Raw genomic sequence first — 15,702 nt, 5'->3', positions numbered from 1 at the left:
CAAGACAGGTACAGGATAGTTATTGTATGGGTCTTACTTCCAGAAGCACACAGCAGAATTGTTCACCGTTGTTAAATTGTGCCTGGAAAAGCTCCGAGAAGATGCATATGCCCTTGGGGAAAATTCATGTCTTCCTGTTGAGTCAGCTTTGCAAAACACAAATTCTTGTTAGCAGAAAGAGGTATTGTTAGAGGATATATGTTTTCCTTTTTCTTTCTTTTTTTTATTTAGAAACATTTTGAACCGAAGCCAGTCTGTAAACTGTATTAACCAAAGCAGTTAGGACATTGTGATCTCCATGATTTCAACCCAACTGATTTAAGAACCACCAGTTCAGCTCCTAAGGAGCCCACTGTGCCTGGTGCTTGCTGAACTCTGAAAAGTGCACTGTTCCCACGTGACTCTAATCATTACACGTCTTTAACACAGGCAAGATAAACTAAAGGGGAAATGAAGAATCAAAATTTTCTAACTTATTTTCTTTAAAGAAATACTCTGTTAAAAAAATGCTCATCTAATTTTGACATAATTTAAATTTTTTTCTCTGTAGAGAAGAGAAAATGCTATTTAATCATTTTACCCCAGGTTCATTTCACTGTCCAAAGATATGTTGTTGCATTTAAAGGAGAAAGCAGTTAGTATAATAATGCATATTTCTCTCTGATGTTATCTCAAATACATTGACATTTAGCTTATTGAAATCTGAATCTTATGGAATCATGTTCTTATTATAAGCCCACAGCGGGCATGTTCACTCATAAGATCTTCAGTTACTTATTCAGTTAAATATTCAATTTATTTATGTAGTAATCTAAATTATTTATAAAAATAAGCAGTAGGTAGAAGAGATATGAACAATAGATTAATTGATTCAGTGAATATTTGTTGAATTTTTTATCTGGGTTATACATTCAGTCAGCTTCATGGAACCAAATGATGATGACAATGACTTTTAACAACATCAAAGCCCACACTCATTCTAAATTTGCCCCACCCCATCACCACCTGCTTCTTGACTGATGCAATTTCCAGTTTTTGACAGAGACACTCTGAAAGCAACAGCCGCTTGCCTTTTGGAGTGGACTATAACATTTGTATACAATAGTCACAGGTCTTGAAGATCCTCAAGTTGCATGAACCAGTGGTGAATTTTGCTGCCTTTGTTTGAATTAGATGAAAACCAATATTATCTGGTAGGGAATATTTTGTTGAATGAATAACATATCAAGCCATCATCATTTGTGAACACTGAAAATCCTATTGCTTATCAGCTTTGGTAACTAGTCACTCACGAGGGCCCAGAGATAATATATAGGAATATCAAATTATTATTGAAAGAGATCTTAAAGACCAACAGACTCAGGAGTCAGGAAGTGCTTAACTTTAGGATGAAGCCCAGAGAGGAGATGTTCACTACCAAGGATGAACTTTGCCTTTTAATTTTTCTCCTTTTATAATACTTTGCCTAAGCCCTGTTGCTGCTGCTTAGTCACTTCAGTCGTGTCTGACTCTGTGACCCTAAGGACTGCAGCCTGCCAGGCTTCTCTGTCCATGAGATTCTCCAGGCAAGAGTACTAGAGTGGGTTGCCATGCCCTCCTCCAGGGGATCTTCCTGACCCAGGGATTGAACCCTGTTCTTCTACATTGTAGGCAGATTCTTTACTGCTGAGCCACCAGGGAAAATATCATTTTACTCAATCACCATAAAGGCAAACATCTGTTAGTTACAAAAAGCTTCGGCTTCTCTCAGTTAGTACCTTCCCACTCCTTCTTACTTTCTTCCTTCTTTAGGGAAGGAGACCTCATCTATGTATGTAGGAAATGACTGTTTACTGGTACCATCAGGGAAGTCATGTAAGATGACTTCCTGCTGCATGTAAGATGCTCCTCTGCTGAAGGACACAATTGCAACCTGTCTCTCCAAGATCTTTCTTCTCAGGACACAGAATGAGTAACAGAAGAGAGAGTGTAGTGTAGTGAGTAAAATATGGCTGTTGCCATTTACATAACTTGTTACTTAACCTCTCCAGACTTCACGTTCATGCCCATAAAATGAGGATAGTACTACCTTATAGAGTGGTTGTGAGAATGAGCAACATTGTCATTTAAAACACTTCTGGTAGAGCCTGCGTATACTGAGTACAACTTGGTACCAGACCAGAACAGCTAGTTTAATGATCCGGTTAATTTCCACTTGAGTTGAATTCTAGCTTATTTCTTATGTCTTCTTACTGAAGGAGTTTGATGGTGGAAAATTTACCTTTATTTTCCACTTTTAGTGTCTTACTGGAAGAGGAAAATCTGAAGATCAGAGACAGGAAATTCATGCTGGGGAGTAACCTGAATCCTGCATCTGCATTGCAGATACTAAAGGGAATTTGATCCTGGACTTTTTGCATTGCTTCAGTTATATAACTAAAGGCCAGTTCCTTTTTTGATGTTGTATATTGCTGGAATTTTGACATTTTTTCCTTTCCAGATGTGATATAGACCACAATAAATTTCTTGGTAGTGGAAGCCTCAGGTCTGACAGATGTGAAGTCATTTAGGATGTAACTTTCCTTGTTGGATTGAGATGATAGAGTAGCAGGCTCGATGAAGAAAATTGTCTAGTTGTCAGATTGTTACATAGTGTTTTACCTTTTGTTACCATTCCCCTTGAAAGAAAATTAATAAACACACAAAACCATTTTATAAAGTGGGTAGAGAATATAGAGAAAAACCTTCAAAGGCCAACTCTGAAAATTGAATTTAAAAAAATGTTTCAATCAACATTAAAGTACTAGTGTCAAAAGATCAGTTGCAAATGAGTCCCTTGATTTTGTTATTAAGACCGAAAGTCTCTACTTTAACATAATATAGTATGATCTTTAAAATAGTTTTATCTGGTCTCTTCATTTGCTGTGTGAGAGCCAGGCTCTCTGGGAAGCCCAGAGAAATGTCTACGATTGCAGAGCTGGTGTCTAGTTATTCCTGGAAGGGTGGTGAGGATTTGGGTCTCCAGATGCCAGTCTGGGATATTATGTTTGCCCTTTGTGGCTTATAATTAATGGCTTAACGTGTAATAACAATTATAGATCATATAGTACATGTTGAAAACCTAAAACAGTTGTGAATGAACAGCTAGACTCTGTCAGCTACTGACAGACAGCAAGGAAATCTTAAATACTAGATTTAAAGAAAGAAAGGAAGAAATCAGAGTCAAAGAGAAAGAGCCAGAACAGGGAAGAGAACAGGTGACAAGATTTGCGCTTTGCAATGGACAAACTGGAGCCATCAGACCTCGTTTGTGCCACGGACCTATGGACCTGACGCCTATCCCCCTTTGTACTTTTCGTGTTCAAATTCTCCTACCTCTTTGGCTACTTTCCAGAAGTGAGTAAATCTCCGTGGGAATACTGGGGCTGACGTTGATTGTGGCATTCTGTTTTTCAGGAAGGCGTTGTCACAGAGTCTGAGGTGCGATGTGTCGTTCATTGTAAAAACCCCTCCAAGCATCTGGGAACATGCTGCCCCACGTGTCCAGGTAACCTCTCAGGAAGGGGAAGGCAGTGCAGCTCCCTGGTACAGTACAGCACTGTTGAAATCCTTCGGGGTTCTCTTGAGCATGCATGATTTTCCCACTCCCGACTTAGAATTTTTCTCCCTTTACGTCTGTGTACCTAATGGGTGAGGAGAGCAAACTTCTTTGCATAGAAATGTCCGGTTGGACTCTGGTGGGCCCGGGATGACTGCAATGTGCTGTAGGTCTTGGCAAGGATGCTCCAGGCTCCGGAGGCCTGCTTTCCACTCCACAGGGCCACAGGTAACGCTTATTTTGGAAGGAAAGGTTGTGGCTTTCCCTTGCTTCCAGAAATGTCTTTTTACTGCCTCATATTGCAATACCTTGGCCGGGGCTCGCCTTGGTGATGAGGCGACCAGATGTTTTCTGAACACCGAGAGCTGGGTCCCTAAGTGGATTTAGCTGAAGGTTTTGCCGGTCTCAGTTTTCTGCGTGGTGCAGCGGCTGGGAACCACTGTCTTTTTACAGGGCCCCAGGGCCTAGCTGACAGCAAAGCGATCTTTCCTTTCCAGTGGCTGGAGTGTTTCCTCTTACTTCTCTGAACAGGATTACAAAGGCCTCCTGCCTCTTTTCTTGCCCTTAGGTACGAGCCCGGGGATTTTGAGGTGAGAGATTTTTTTCTGATCCCTTAAGCCCCTGGCCCATACTCTTCAACAGATGTTCTACATTTGGGGTTTTACTCTGAGTGCTTTTCCTCACTGGAGGCGATACTCACAACTACTTCTCTTTGCTTTTGAAGTTAAATCTCCAAAGGGCCTTCTGTTCTGTGAGCCTTCCCAGGAAATGGCAAAGGCACCATCGTGGGATGCTCTGTGAAGATGAGCCCCTGGTCCCTTCCCCTCCTGCCGTTTCCCTCCACACAGTCTGCCATGCTCCCAGACCTGAGTCCCTTCCAGGGTCCAGACTTCCCTCATCTTTGAATGACAGTGAGGACAGTCTCTCTCCACTGCTCCTAACCTTCCTGAGTTCCCTGGACAGTCTTTATTGAGCCAAGCTTCCTTTTCACACTGCAATTTCTGTTAAGCTTGTATTATTGGATAAGCTTAAGTGAAGGCCAGAAACCAGTTGAAAGTAAAATAATTCTTTCCATAACTCAGTTATTTTGTATCTATCAAACAGAGTTTGCTTGAGTACCATTCCCCTCTGAATGCACTGAATGCTTTGCATCATGTAACCATATTCTAAAATGCCTAAAGGATCTTTATTAAGTTAGCTCAGTCATTCTTTAGGCTGCACATGAAAATCACCTGGGAAGTTTTAAAAAATAAATCTTGATGCCCAGGCTGCATCCCAGACCAATTCCATCAGAATCTTGGAGGGTGAAACTCAGGCCTCCTGGATAATTTCTGTGCACAGCCAAGCTTGAGATTGATAACAGAGCAAATTTTATATGCCATAGAGATTTAAAAGATATCAAAACTGTTAAATATGAATTCAGTTGGATTGAGTAGACTGTCGCTTTATTGGTGCAGAATCAACTCGGCATATATAACATTCCTTTTCACTTAGAAGATAGTCATATTTTTAGACTGCCTTTGAAAGTATGTGTATAGAAACAACAGAGTGAATTTATTTCAGCAGCTGAAGTTATCATATTTGAGCAATTGCTTCTCTCATTTTGTTTTTAAGTTGAGTTCCCAGGAAGGAAAGGCTGAGCTCTGTGATTGCACATATTGTAATGTTAAGTCTTCACCACCATTTCAGTAAGGGATGAAGTAGTGTTTTTAGTTCACACAGGCAGAAATTTGACTCAATGAGGATAAGTCCAAAGGTGGGGTTGGGGTCCCTGGCCTCTTTTCTTTTCTGGCTGCTATACTGTACTACCTGCCCCTACCCCACACCGTGATCATTATTCAACTTGGGTCTAGATGCCCTGGGAAGCAAATTTTTAAAAGTTAGCTTGCCAGTCAGCCCTGATGGGAGGGAGTTTAGAGGGGAATGGATCTGTGTATATGTATGGCTGAGTTGCTTTTCTAGGCACCTGAAACTATCGGAACATTATTAATCGGCTATACCCCAATATAAACTAAAAAGGTAAAACATTAGCTTGCCAGTGCTGCACACTAGCCCCCTGACATCTGGGTAGGCACTCTGCCCTTGGTTATGGGGTCAAGAATCAACTTTATTCTCTCTCCTTAATTTCAAAGACCAACCTTTGGCATGAAAATCAGAAGACTCAGATCTGGCCGCATCCAGACTGCATTATCCTGGGTCTTGGGAAGGAGGCCTTAGCCAATTTTAGAGAGGGGACAGTCCATTGAGGCCTTGGGGTATTCTCCTTGTAATTCAGAAGGACTGGCATCTGTCATTGATCATGGAATGGTATTCCCCATAATGACAAACATGTACAACTTGTGGTCAGTTTCTTCCTGAAACAGATTGCAGGACATTCTTAGTTGTCTGCTCCTTCTTTTCTCGTCTTACTCTTTGCTCAAGGAGGATGGGCTGTGAAGGGAACAGTTTGCAAGAATTTTCATTTAAAAATTCGTTATTTAAGTTATTGTGTGGGTTGTGCAGTTAACCTGTCTGGCAGTCTGTATGACAGAACCAGTGGTGCAACATATATGGAAGCACTAAAGACCCTTTGTTGGAAATGTCTTTTGAAAAGAGATGACTGGGCACCTGCCGTTATTACCAGTGCTGAGATATGGCCACGAGGAGGGCACCAAGCTTATCAGGTCTCCTGGATCAAACAGAACAGCAGGAGGGTGGCTCTGGCTCCTCTCCTGGCTCTCGCTGTGGGCATCAGAAAGATCTGAAAGCCACAGTTCACCCAGCTATTCAGCTTCAGTAACATTTGTCTCCATGTGTTTCAGTTGAACAAAAGGCTTCATATCTAGCTTTAAAATGAACAGGTCTGGTGGCTTGATCGGGTGGTTATGGGCAATGCTCATATGTTCAGATGTTCCTTTTGTCAGGAACCAGCTGCTTTGAGAGTTTGGTGGGTTCTGTTGACAACTTTGGGTTTCTCAGGTGGCACAGTGGTAAAGAATCCACCTGTCAATGCAGGAGATGTGGGTTCAATCCCTGGGTCAAGAAGATCCCCTTGAGGAGGAAATAGCAACCCACCCCAGTATTCTTGCCTGAAAAATTCGAGTGGGCTACATACAGTTCATGGGGCCACAAAAAGTCATACATGACTGGGCATGTGTGTTGATGGCTTTAGTGGATAGGCCTTGAACACCTGTTCTCAGGGGCGTGAGTCGGTTTTTCACGAGAGCCCTCTTTGCTGAGTTTCCCCATTGGAAGTGCTGCTTTCCACACTCTCTATCTGTGGAAAGTGACCTCAGCTATCCGGGCAAGGCAGCTGGTGAGGCAGTCCTGAGGAAGGAGGCTTTGCCGTTAGCTGACAGTCCTCCTGTGCATGGCGCATGTGGCGCAGGGTCATTGGCCAGCCTGTTCTTCTGGTCATCTGTGATATCACATCACTCAAGAATAGAGCAGCAACCTCAGCATCTTTCTGATAGGAGGCACCTTCTGGCTCTTGGGCCTATTTTTAGCCAAACTTGTTGGGGACATCCTAGCCCCTTCAACAACACACAGGGTGGGACTGAAAACCTGTGTGGTGCCTCCTGCCTTGCCTTTGTCCTTTCTCATCTTGGTGTCTGGCCCTTTGTGTGGTAGGGCCAGTGGGTCGGAGCTGAGTTAGCACCCAGCGCTACCAGCTGGATGAGTTCCTTCCTCTCTCTGGGCCACGTGTTCCTCCCCTGCAGGGGCAGTGATCAGAGCCCATGCTCTGTGGGCTCACTGAAGATAGAGTGAGGTCAGGAGTGCGAAGGGTCTGGCAGAAGCTGGCCACTTCTGGCTACTCTCCAGGTGGCAGCTCTTCATGTCATTTGCTCCTAAGCTCATCCTTGACCTCTCTGGCTTGACCTTCTCTTTGCCTCTTCCAGCTCCCCTGGAATTTGGTTCCCTGGCTGTGATTGGGGTGGTGCTGGTAAGCTCCTCAGACTCTGCACTGCTCAGAACCCTGTACTGTTGCTGCTCAGGCCAACCTGACTTCCAACATTTTGTTTGCTTTCTAGCATCTTCAGGTTTCTGGGTCCATGTCGATCTTTTGTAGTCTACAGGATTTTTTTTTTTTTTTTTTTACTTCGAAGCACTCTTGTCCTCTGATTGAAGGACTATTCTGTACGAGTTGAGGGTGGAGGTGGGGATGGTTGCTCAGTGGCTAGAAGGATATAATTTCAAGCTGAATCAAGACTGTGGCCCTGATTCGAAACTCTGTGTTGCTTTCCAGGCTGTGTGTTTGAGGGGGTGCAGTACCGAGAAGGGGAGGAATTTCAGCCAGAAGGAGACAAGTGTACCAAGTGTTCCTGTGTTGTAAGTACTGCTTTGGATGTTCCCAGGGTATTCGTTTTGGTTAATTGTGCCTTCAGCTCACCAACTCCAGCCCTAAGTCTCTTTATAGTCTCTCCTCTTCCTCCTGATGTGGAACCAAGGACAAAGCTCAGCTCTCTAAGGTGGGTATCTCAGCCTTGGCAGTGTTAATATTCTGGGCTGGATAGTTCACAGGTAGCAGCTGTCCTGTGCCTTGTAGGATGTTTAGCAGGATCCTTGGTCTCTACCCATTGGATTTTAGGAGCACTCACCCTCTCAGTTGTGACCAGCAATGGTGTCTGCCGACATTGCCACATGTGTCCTAGAGAACATGATCACTCCTGATTGAGAACCACTGGTCTAAAGAGTGAGGGAGAGGGGTTGATTTCCCTTCACCTGCCTTCTTTGGGCAGGCATGGATTCTCCATTCTTTGGGCCAGAGAAACTTCTTGCTTAGGCAGCTGTTGAGTTCTTTAGTGTGGTCAAATGGGAAGCAGATGGCGATAAATGTAGCTTGCTTTGGAGAGAAGCTGATTTGAGGATTGGCCAATTATGCCAATGGAGAGGAGAATGGACAGGAGGAAATGACCCCTAAACTGTGGATTCAGGGCAGAGAAGGGATTAGTGAGACAAAGCTGCAGACTTGCCTTTCTAAGCACTGTTGATTTGTAATTCACAGACTAAGGACATCTTCATAGTGCTTAGGAGTGAAAAAGGAACTTGGCATATGTTATAGTTTTAAAGGGATATTTTTTATTAATGTATTTTAAATTTGGAGGAAAATCATTGGTGATGGTGGTGGTATTGATGATGATGGGGGCTCTAGTCTTAACCAGCCGCTCCAAGTTATTTACAGTAGGGAGTTAGTACAACCATATATTTTTTAAGCTTTTAATCTTTTGCAGTAAAGAACACACAGTACTCATCTCAGAATATTAAAAAAAAAATACACGGGGAACTTCAGCATCCTAACTTCATCAAAGCAGAATCATATGTGGATCATCATAAATCATAGTATTTGTCATTTCTCTACATGTCTTTTCCAAAATATTTCCTCCTTCCTATAGCACACATACACATACAACTTAGAGAGTCCAGATTAAAGTAAGCATGACCAAGGGTTATAATTTTTGCAAGGGGAAGAAGGACAGGAAGGAGAGAGAAGGAAGGAGACACAGGATATTTATATCTATACCTATAGATAGATAGTATTTATATCTATAGATAGATAGATATTTATATCTATACCTATAGATAGATACAAGATGTAGATATAGATATAAAAATTAATATGTAATATAAGGTATATGTACATTATATACCATGTATGTGTAAATATAAATATGTAATATAAGGTATAGAAAATACCTTATAAGAATATATAAAAACACAAAAGTAGCTAATTAATGAAGATGAACGTGATTTTGCATATTCAGACTCAACTTCCATGTTTTTCCTTTCCTGCTAATTATGACTAAATAGCTCTTTGTTTTTGTAATAATTTCTATTTGCCACTAAATACTGCCCATTTCACAATTCTATTTCTTCCACACTGGTAGCTGTAAAATTTTCTGATAATTAAAAAAATTATTTTCATCTCATTCTTTTGGATAGATTGAGGAAAAACAAGGCAAACTTCAATAGAAAACTTTAAATCTGCACCTGAATGAATTATTGTTTCCATAAAGGTGGGCCAAGTTTAGGCAACTGAGCCTCCTTGGGGAGAAAATTTAGAAGGTGGCAGGGAGGATGGGAGGCTCCCGCAGTTTCGCCAATGACAGTCACACAAAGCTATCCGATGTTGGGAATGGAAATGAGTTTAGAGATTATATGTAAAGAGTCATATACTCATGCACTCAAGGTCTTCAGACTTTGTGTGTTTATAAAGACACTGCATGATCAATGAAATACACCAGAGGGCCAAATTCAGGCCCCTGCAAGTTCTGCTTTTATTTTCAGTTGAAGAAAGAAAAATCCAAAGAAGTAGTTGCTTGCCCAGGCTTTCCTTCTCATGAGTTCCTCCAGATCTATATTCTATATCATTTTCTTTATCCCTATGTATTCTAATCTCCTACATTTCTGTATTCCTAATCCTATATTCTTTCTAGTTCTCCATGTTACCACCCTTGGCACATAAGGGGCAGCTAATGGCGTCAACTATCCCTGGCATCAGCCTGTCAGTTAATAAGGGAAGGAGAAGAGGAGATGGAGCTCTTGCTTGGGGACAGGACATTTATGAGTTGGCTTGGGTATAGGTAGAGTCAAAAGAGCAGTTTTTCTTTTTGTGAATACAAAAGTTGAGGCATAAGCTTTCTTTTTTGCAGCTTGTTTGGAGAAGGAAATGGCAACCCACTCCAGTACTCTTGCCTAGAAAATCCCATGGACGAGGAGCCTGGTGCAGGCTACTGCCCATGAGGTCACAAAGAGTCGGACACGACTGAGCGACTTCACTTTCACTTTCATGAAAGTAATTTGGTTTTTAATATGCTTTTATTTTGCTATCTTTTGATGTAGTATGCTAAAAAAACGTAAGAGAGAGAGAGAGAGAGAGGCAATGTCTTGGCAGCAGATGGCCCTGTCCTGAGACTGGCAACTGGACAGATGTTTGCTTTAGAAGGCAATATTGCAAATGTGCAGCCTGGCCCTGGCCCCATGAGACTCAGAGTGCGAAGGTTCTGCACTCTGGCCATGGGCTTGGACACTTTACTGTGGACAGTGCTGGGAGTGAGGGGGTGAAACTGGACAAGGGCTTCGGACAGGACCTGTGCGAGGCTGGGTGATCCACTGAGGAGGTTACAGGAAGGGTATGCCCCTGGAAGCTGCAGATGCCCCAGTTTAAAAAGACTATGTATAGTTACCCGCTATGCTTTGGTAAAAAGGAAAACAATGGTACTATAAATAGAGAGATGGAAACACACCGATGCGTTGGGTGTATATGTGGTGTTTGTGTGCATATATATTTGCATGCATAAATGTCTGTATCTATGGGCGTATCTCTCCACACACACATATCCATGTCTATATAAGCATGCCTATAAATATAAATACAGACCCACATTTACATGTCTAACTTTGGATTCCCCCAGAAACAGACCTTGCAGCAAAGGTTGGGGTGTAGGGAGTCTCATGGGAGATGGAGGATACTGGCCGAGGAGAGCAGAGATGAGATCAGAAGGGAGAGGCAACTAGCTGAGGGTATGTGACCAAGCGTGGATCACCATGCCTGACCAGAGTTCACCCCTGCCGGCAGACTTGGGAAGCCAAAGGAATTCATGCCTCAGAATTTCCTGCCTGACAGTGAGAGAGATGAGTTATGGTTGCACCATTTCCCATCTGCTCCAATGGGGGAGTTGATTGGGTACCCTTTTGAGCTGCCTCTCAGGTGGCAAAGTGGCCTCTAAGAGAAAGAATGCAGGGCAGCTGATGTCTGGCGTGTACACTCAGGTTTGCGAGTGCAAAGAGGTGGGTTGGGCCGCAGCAGTTGGCTACAACATATATGTGTGTGTACACAGGTACATGTATGTATGCACACAAGCACAGACATTACTATTTTAGTATCTCTGAATATGTATGAGTATAGGTACATACGCATGCCATCTGTCCCTGGATTACGAGTTTTTTCCCTAAACCCATTACTTCCTTATGCCTCCCATTCTTTGCTCATGTCTCCACCCCTGTTTGGAATACCTTTCTTATCCTTCTTCACCTGGTCAGTGCTTGGCCTTTCAAAGTTTGTTATCATCACCCACGGCAACTCCCTGACCACTCCATGCCTCTAGGCAGAAGCAGAAAAAACTGTTTTCTCATTTGTATTCCTGAGGCTTAGGGCTCTCCCTGGCTGGCTTACTTGCCATCTGTCCCTCCCTCCTTCCTTCATGTGCAGACACATGCACACAAAACACACACGTGCACACACTTCCAGGTGAGCCCTTGCCCCATTGTAGCGTGATTACCAGAGCATTTTCCTGTTCAGTGTCAGGCCGTGTCCTCCATAAGGGAGGGAGGTGTGTTTTCTGATGCTCATCTTGTTAACCTCTGAGCTTAGCCATGTGGGTGCTCAGTGATGCTGGCTAGCAATCTTCACCTGCTTTCATATTGCTACCTCGTAATGGTGTACACTAAACCAGTAATCTCTTTCCTTCCAAACTGTGACAGTTCTGCCCTTTAAAGCTGGCCAGCTCCTTCTTGCCTGAGAGAATGTGTGTGTGTGTGTGTGTGTTAGTCACTCAGTTGTGTCTGACTCTTTGTGACCCCATGGACTGTAGCCCACCAGGCTGCTCCTCTGTCCATGGGATTCTCCAGGCAAGAATATTGGAGTAGGTTGCCATTGCCTTCTCCAGAGGATCTTCCCAGTCCAGGGATTGAACCTGAATCTCCTGCACTGCTGGCAGATTCTTTACTGTCTGAAGCTCTTTAGAGAATAGCTATTGTTAGATAAATATCCTAGTCCCATTAGGTTACTGTTTGCCTTGGAGCACACCCCATAATGTGTAAAACATCTCTAGTGTATATTACCCATCTCTGATGGATGAATTGCCAGCTTTTCAAGTAAATATTATACACCATGAAAATTGTATTTTACGTCCAGCCTCCTTTGTTACATTCTCCAAATTTGTGAAAATCTGTCTACCCATGTTTTTCGGATGCGGTGACAAAAGCAGACCACCAGAAAGACACCCCATCTGACTGAGATGGATTCCTTGGGTAATGGAACAAATGCCTCACACATGGTTTCTCATCCTTGCTTCAGGTCAGGACAGTATATACAGCATTCCAGACAGCTGAGAACATGCTAATGTTTGACGATATCTGGAGAGGATTTCACAACCTCTCGCTCTTACCCATTTCAGAAGCAGAGCGTCTCACATTTTTCGGTGTGAGTAGCATTATGATTCATGGAGAAAACGCAGTGCTTCACTATCACTTGTGAAACTGTGTCCTCCCCACGTTCCCGCTGTACATAAATGACAGAGCCAAGAGTTACTCCTCTAGAGAGCTGGTACTTGTCAGGGCAGTGGACATTTGAGTTCCTTGAGCTGTTCCTTAGTGTTGTCTGAGTCATAGCAGAGTGCATTCCTCATGGTGTGTGTTCATTTTAAAAATGAAAGAAGATTCTTTCCTAAGACAGAAGCAAATTTATTAAGTATATTGAACATTCATCTGAGCTTGAGTTTTTATGACCTGCCTAACTGAACAAGAGCTTCCATCCTGGCTCAGCAGTAAAGAATCCTCCTGCAATGCAGGAGTTGCAGATTCGATACTTGGGATGGGAAGATCCCCTGCAGGAGGAAATTGCAACCCACTCCAGTATTCTTGCCTAGGAAATCCCATGGACAGAGGAGCCTGGTGGGCTACAGTCCATGGGGTCGCAAAGAGTGGACACAACAGAGCGACTAAGCAACAACATACTGAACAGCAAACCGTTCACTGTGCCTTTGTTCAGTCAAATGTTCAGGCTGGTGGCAGTTGGTACAGATATTTCTGGAAGACCTGATGTCTTCAGGCGTGTAAGGCTAAAGGCCAGGGTGCCAACGAGAGGTGTTTGTATTCTGTTTTACCAAACTGTTTTAAGAACCCTATAGGCTCTATGTACTTGGAAATCACTTACTGAAGTAGGGAAGCCCACAGAGCTGTAGGACACTCTAAAATAAAAGTGGCAAGTCCTCAGTCTGCAAAACCAGCCAGATTAACAGGCCAAGATCAATTACTTTTGCTGACAAAGGTGTATTAAGTTCTGAGGATTTTTACTAATAAACATGGCTTGTTAATGGTCTGTCTGTGATGAAGGAGCTGAACTTTATTGGCTCTTAGAAGCCCCAGAGTCCATAAACACCTTTGCTCTCACTTGTACTTTAGATACTGCAAAGTGCTGTCTCTCAGGGAAAATGAAACTCCCAGCAAGGTTATTTGGAGAGAACAAAGGAAATGGAGATCTTCGTGGTTCCCATTCCTCTGAGACCAGATTCCTTAAGATACTGTGCACAGCCTGGCATGGTCCAACCTCTGCCAGGCTCTCTGGCCTCATCATTGACCCTTCCTCGTTCTCTCTGCTCTGGCATCTGGGCAGATCCTCCAGATCCTCGCTACACAAAGTATGCACCTGACCAGCCATATTGACCTCACCTGAGAGCTTGCTGGAAATGCAGAAGTTTGGGCCCTACCCCAGGTCCAGAATTGAAATCTACAGTTTGGCAAGATTTTCAGAAAATTCATTTTCCAGATAAAGTTTGAGGAGCTCTGGTCTAACAGCTCTTGGCCTTTCCCTGGGCTGCTTTTTCTTTCTTCTCTCCACTTTGCTCCATGTTTTGATACCCCATGCCTAGTTAACACCACTTATCCTGCGCTTGGAAGCTCAAACATTCCTTCTTTCCAGAAGCTTGTGTGACTCCCAAGACTAGATCGGGTACTGTTGCTAAACCCTGTAGAGCAGCCCATACTTTACTTCCTAAACATTTAAAAGGATTCCTAATTAGATATTTTTGTGTGTAATGATTTTATTTAACTCTTTGAGGGTAAAGTGTTCAGTCATGTCCAACTCTTTGCAACCCCATGGACTGTAGCCCACCAGGTTCCTCTGTCCATGGAATTCTCCAGGCAAGAATACTGGAGTGAGTAGCCATTCCCTTCTCCAGTGGATCTTCCTGACCCAATGGTAACTCTTGTATCTTTGGTGCTTGATGCATAATGGATATTCATACTAATTGCTGAATTCAGGAATGAATGAGTGTTGACTTTGATTTCGATTTCTTTCCCTACTGCCTCTTTCCCCTCTCTGCTATTTCATATTCCACAGCACGTTTTGTCTTTTCCATTTCTGCAAGGAAGATGGATGTATTTGCAGCCGCTGTAGTACTTAATATAAATTGCTTTGTTTGGAATATGGATGACTTCCCTAAGGATGTCTTGCTTGAAAAGTGTTGCCTCAGTCTCAAAGATTTCCACCACTCATGGCAACAGAAAGATGCAGTGGCAGGAAGCACTGGCCAATGACTGGGGCCACTCTCTGTGGCAGAGCTTGGAAAGGAAAGCATAATTCTCCATCCTCAGAGCTGACTTTGCCTTGAAATATGGGAGATGTGTCTGACCTGTCCCCACTCCAGTCTATCCAGCTTCAGATTGTACTTCCCTGTAATAGGACGCAGTGGGGTAGCTTGTCATTTTCCTGGTCACGTGATGCCATGGCAATCCAAGTTACTTATTCCCAGCCACGGCACTGCTCCTCTGACATGAGAACTTGGTACCCTCGATGCCTGAGTCCTCTCACATGGACTCTGCTTTACTCTTGGTAATATGTGCAATTTGGCACATTTTAGTGATAGGCTATCATTGTGTTTTCCCTGTCCATGGGGAGAAATTTGGCTACATTTGGACAATAAATTGGAGAATTGAGCAATTATTGAGTGAATTAGATCAATGTGGGCAGTTTCTCTAAGCAGTGTGGGCCAAAACCCCTCAGAGTAGTTTTCAAAACTAGTTTGAAATGTTGATGTAATTGCTGCAGTGTTCCATATTGCATTGTGGTTGTACCATCACTCTGAGGATAGAAAGATCCTGGCTTTGAACAGTCAATTTAAAAAATAAAAGGCTTTTCTTTAAGGGCTGGATAGCACTTGCCACTAAAAGGGGCCTCAATCTGCTTAGTAAAGTGGCTGGTACTATGCCTGCTTTTGGCTAGACCATGAGGTCCTGAATCTTGGGGTTTTATGTTAGGATGAATCTGAGCAATTGTGGTTTCTCTGTCAACCTTCTATTAGAGGGTCTATTTAATGCCATTCTCTTCAGGGTGACTACATAAATGTACAGCTATTGTTATAGGGGTG

The 15,702-nt window shown here is 43.2% G+C and overlaps 1 protein-coding gene across 1 annotated transcript in view; it reads left to right on the top strand.

Annotated features, from left to right (window-relative positions):
* The window catches only part of BMPER (BMP binding endothelial regulator), a 253,318-nt gene that overhangs the window by 62,923 nt on the left and 174,693 nt on the right, over positions 1–15,702 (top strand). Inside the window, exons 5-6 of the mRNA XM_055590429.1 lie at positions 3,436–3,526; positions 7,803–7,885. Coding sequence (XP_055446404.1) covers positions 3,436–3,526; positions 7,803–7,885 — 174 coding nt within the window. The remainder of the gene's footprint in view (positions 1–3,435; positions 3,527–7,802; positions 7,886–15,702) is intronic.

This window comes from Bubalus kerabau, chromosome 8 (genome assembly GCF_029407905.1).
Source record: "Bubalus kerabau isolate K-KA32 ecotype Philippines breed swamp buffalo chromosome 8, PCC_UOA_SB_1v2, whole genome shotgun sequence".
Taxonomy (NCBI): domain Eukaryota; kingdom Metazoa; phylum Chordata; class Mammalia; order Artiodactyla; family Bovidae; genus Bubalus; species Bubalus kerabau.
Note: the sequence above shows the minus strand (reverse complement) of the source record. Positions and strands in the feature narration are given on the sequence as shown.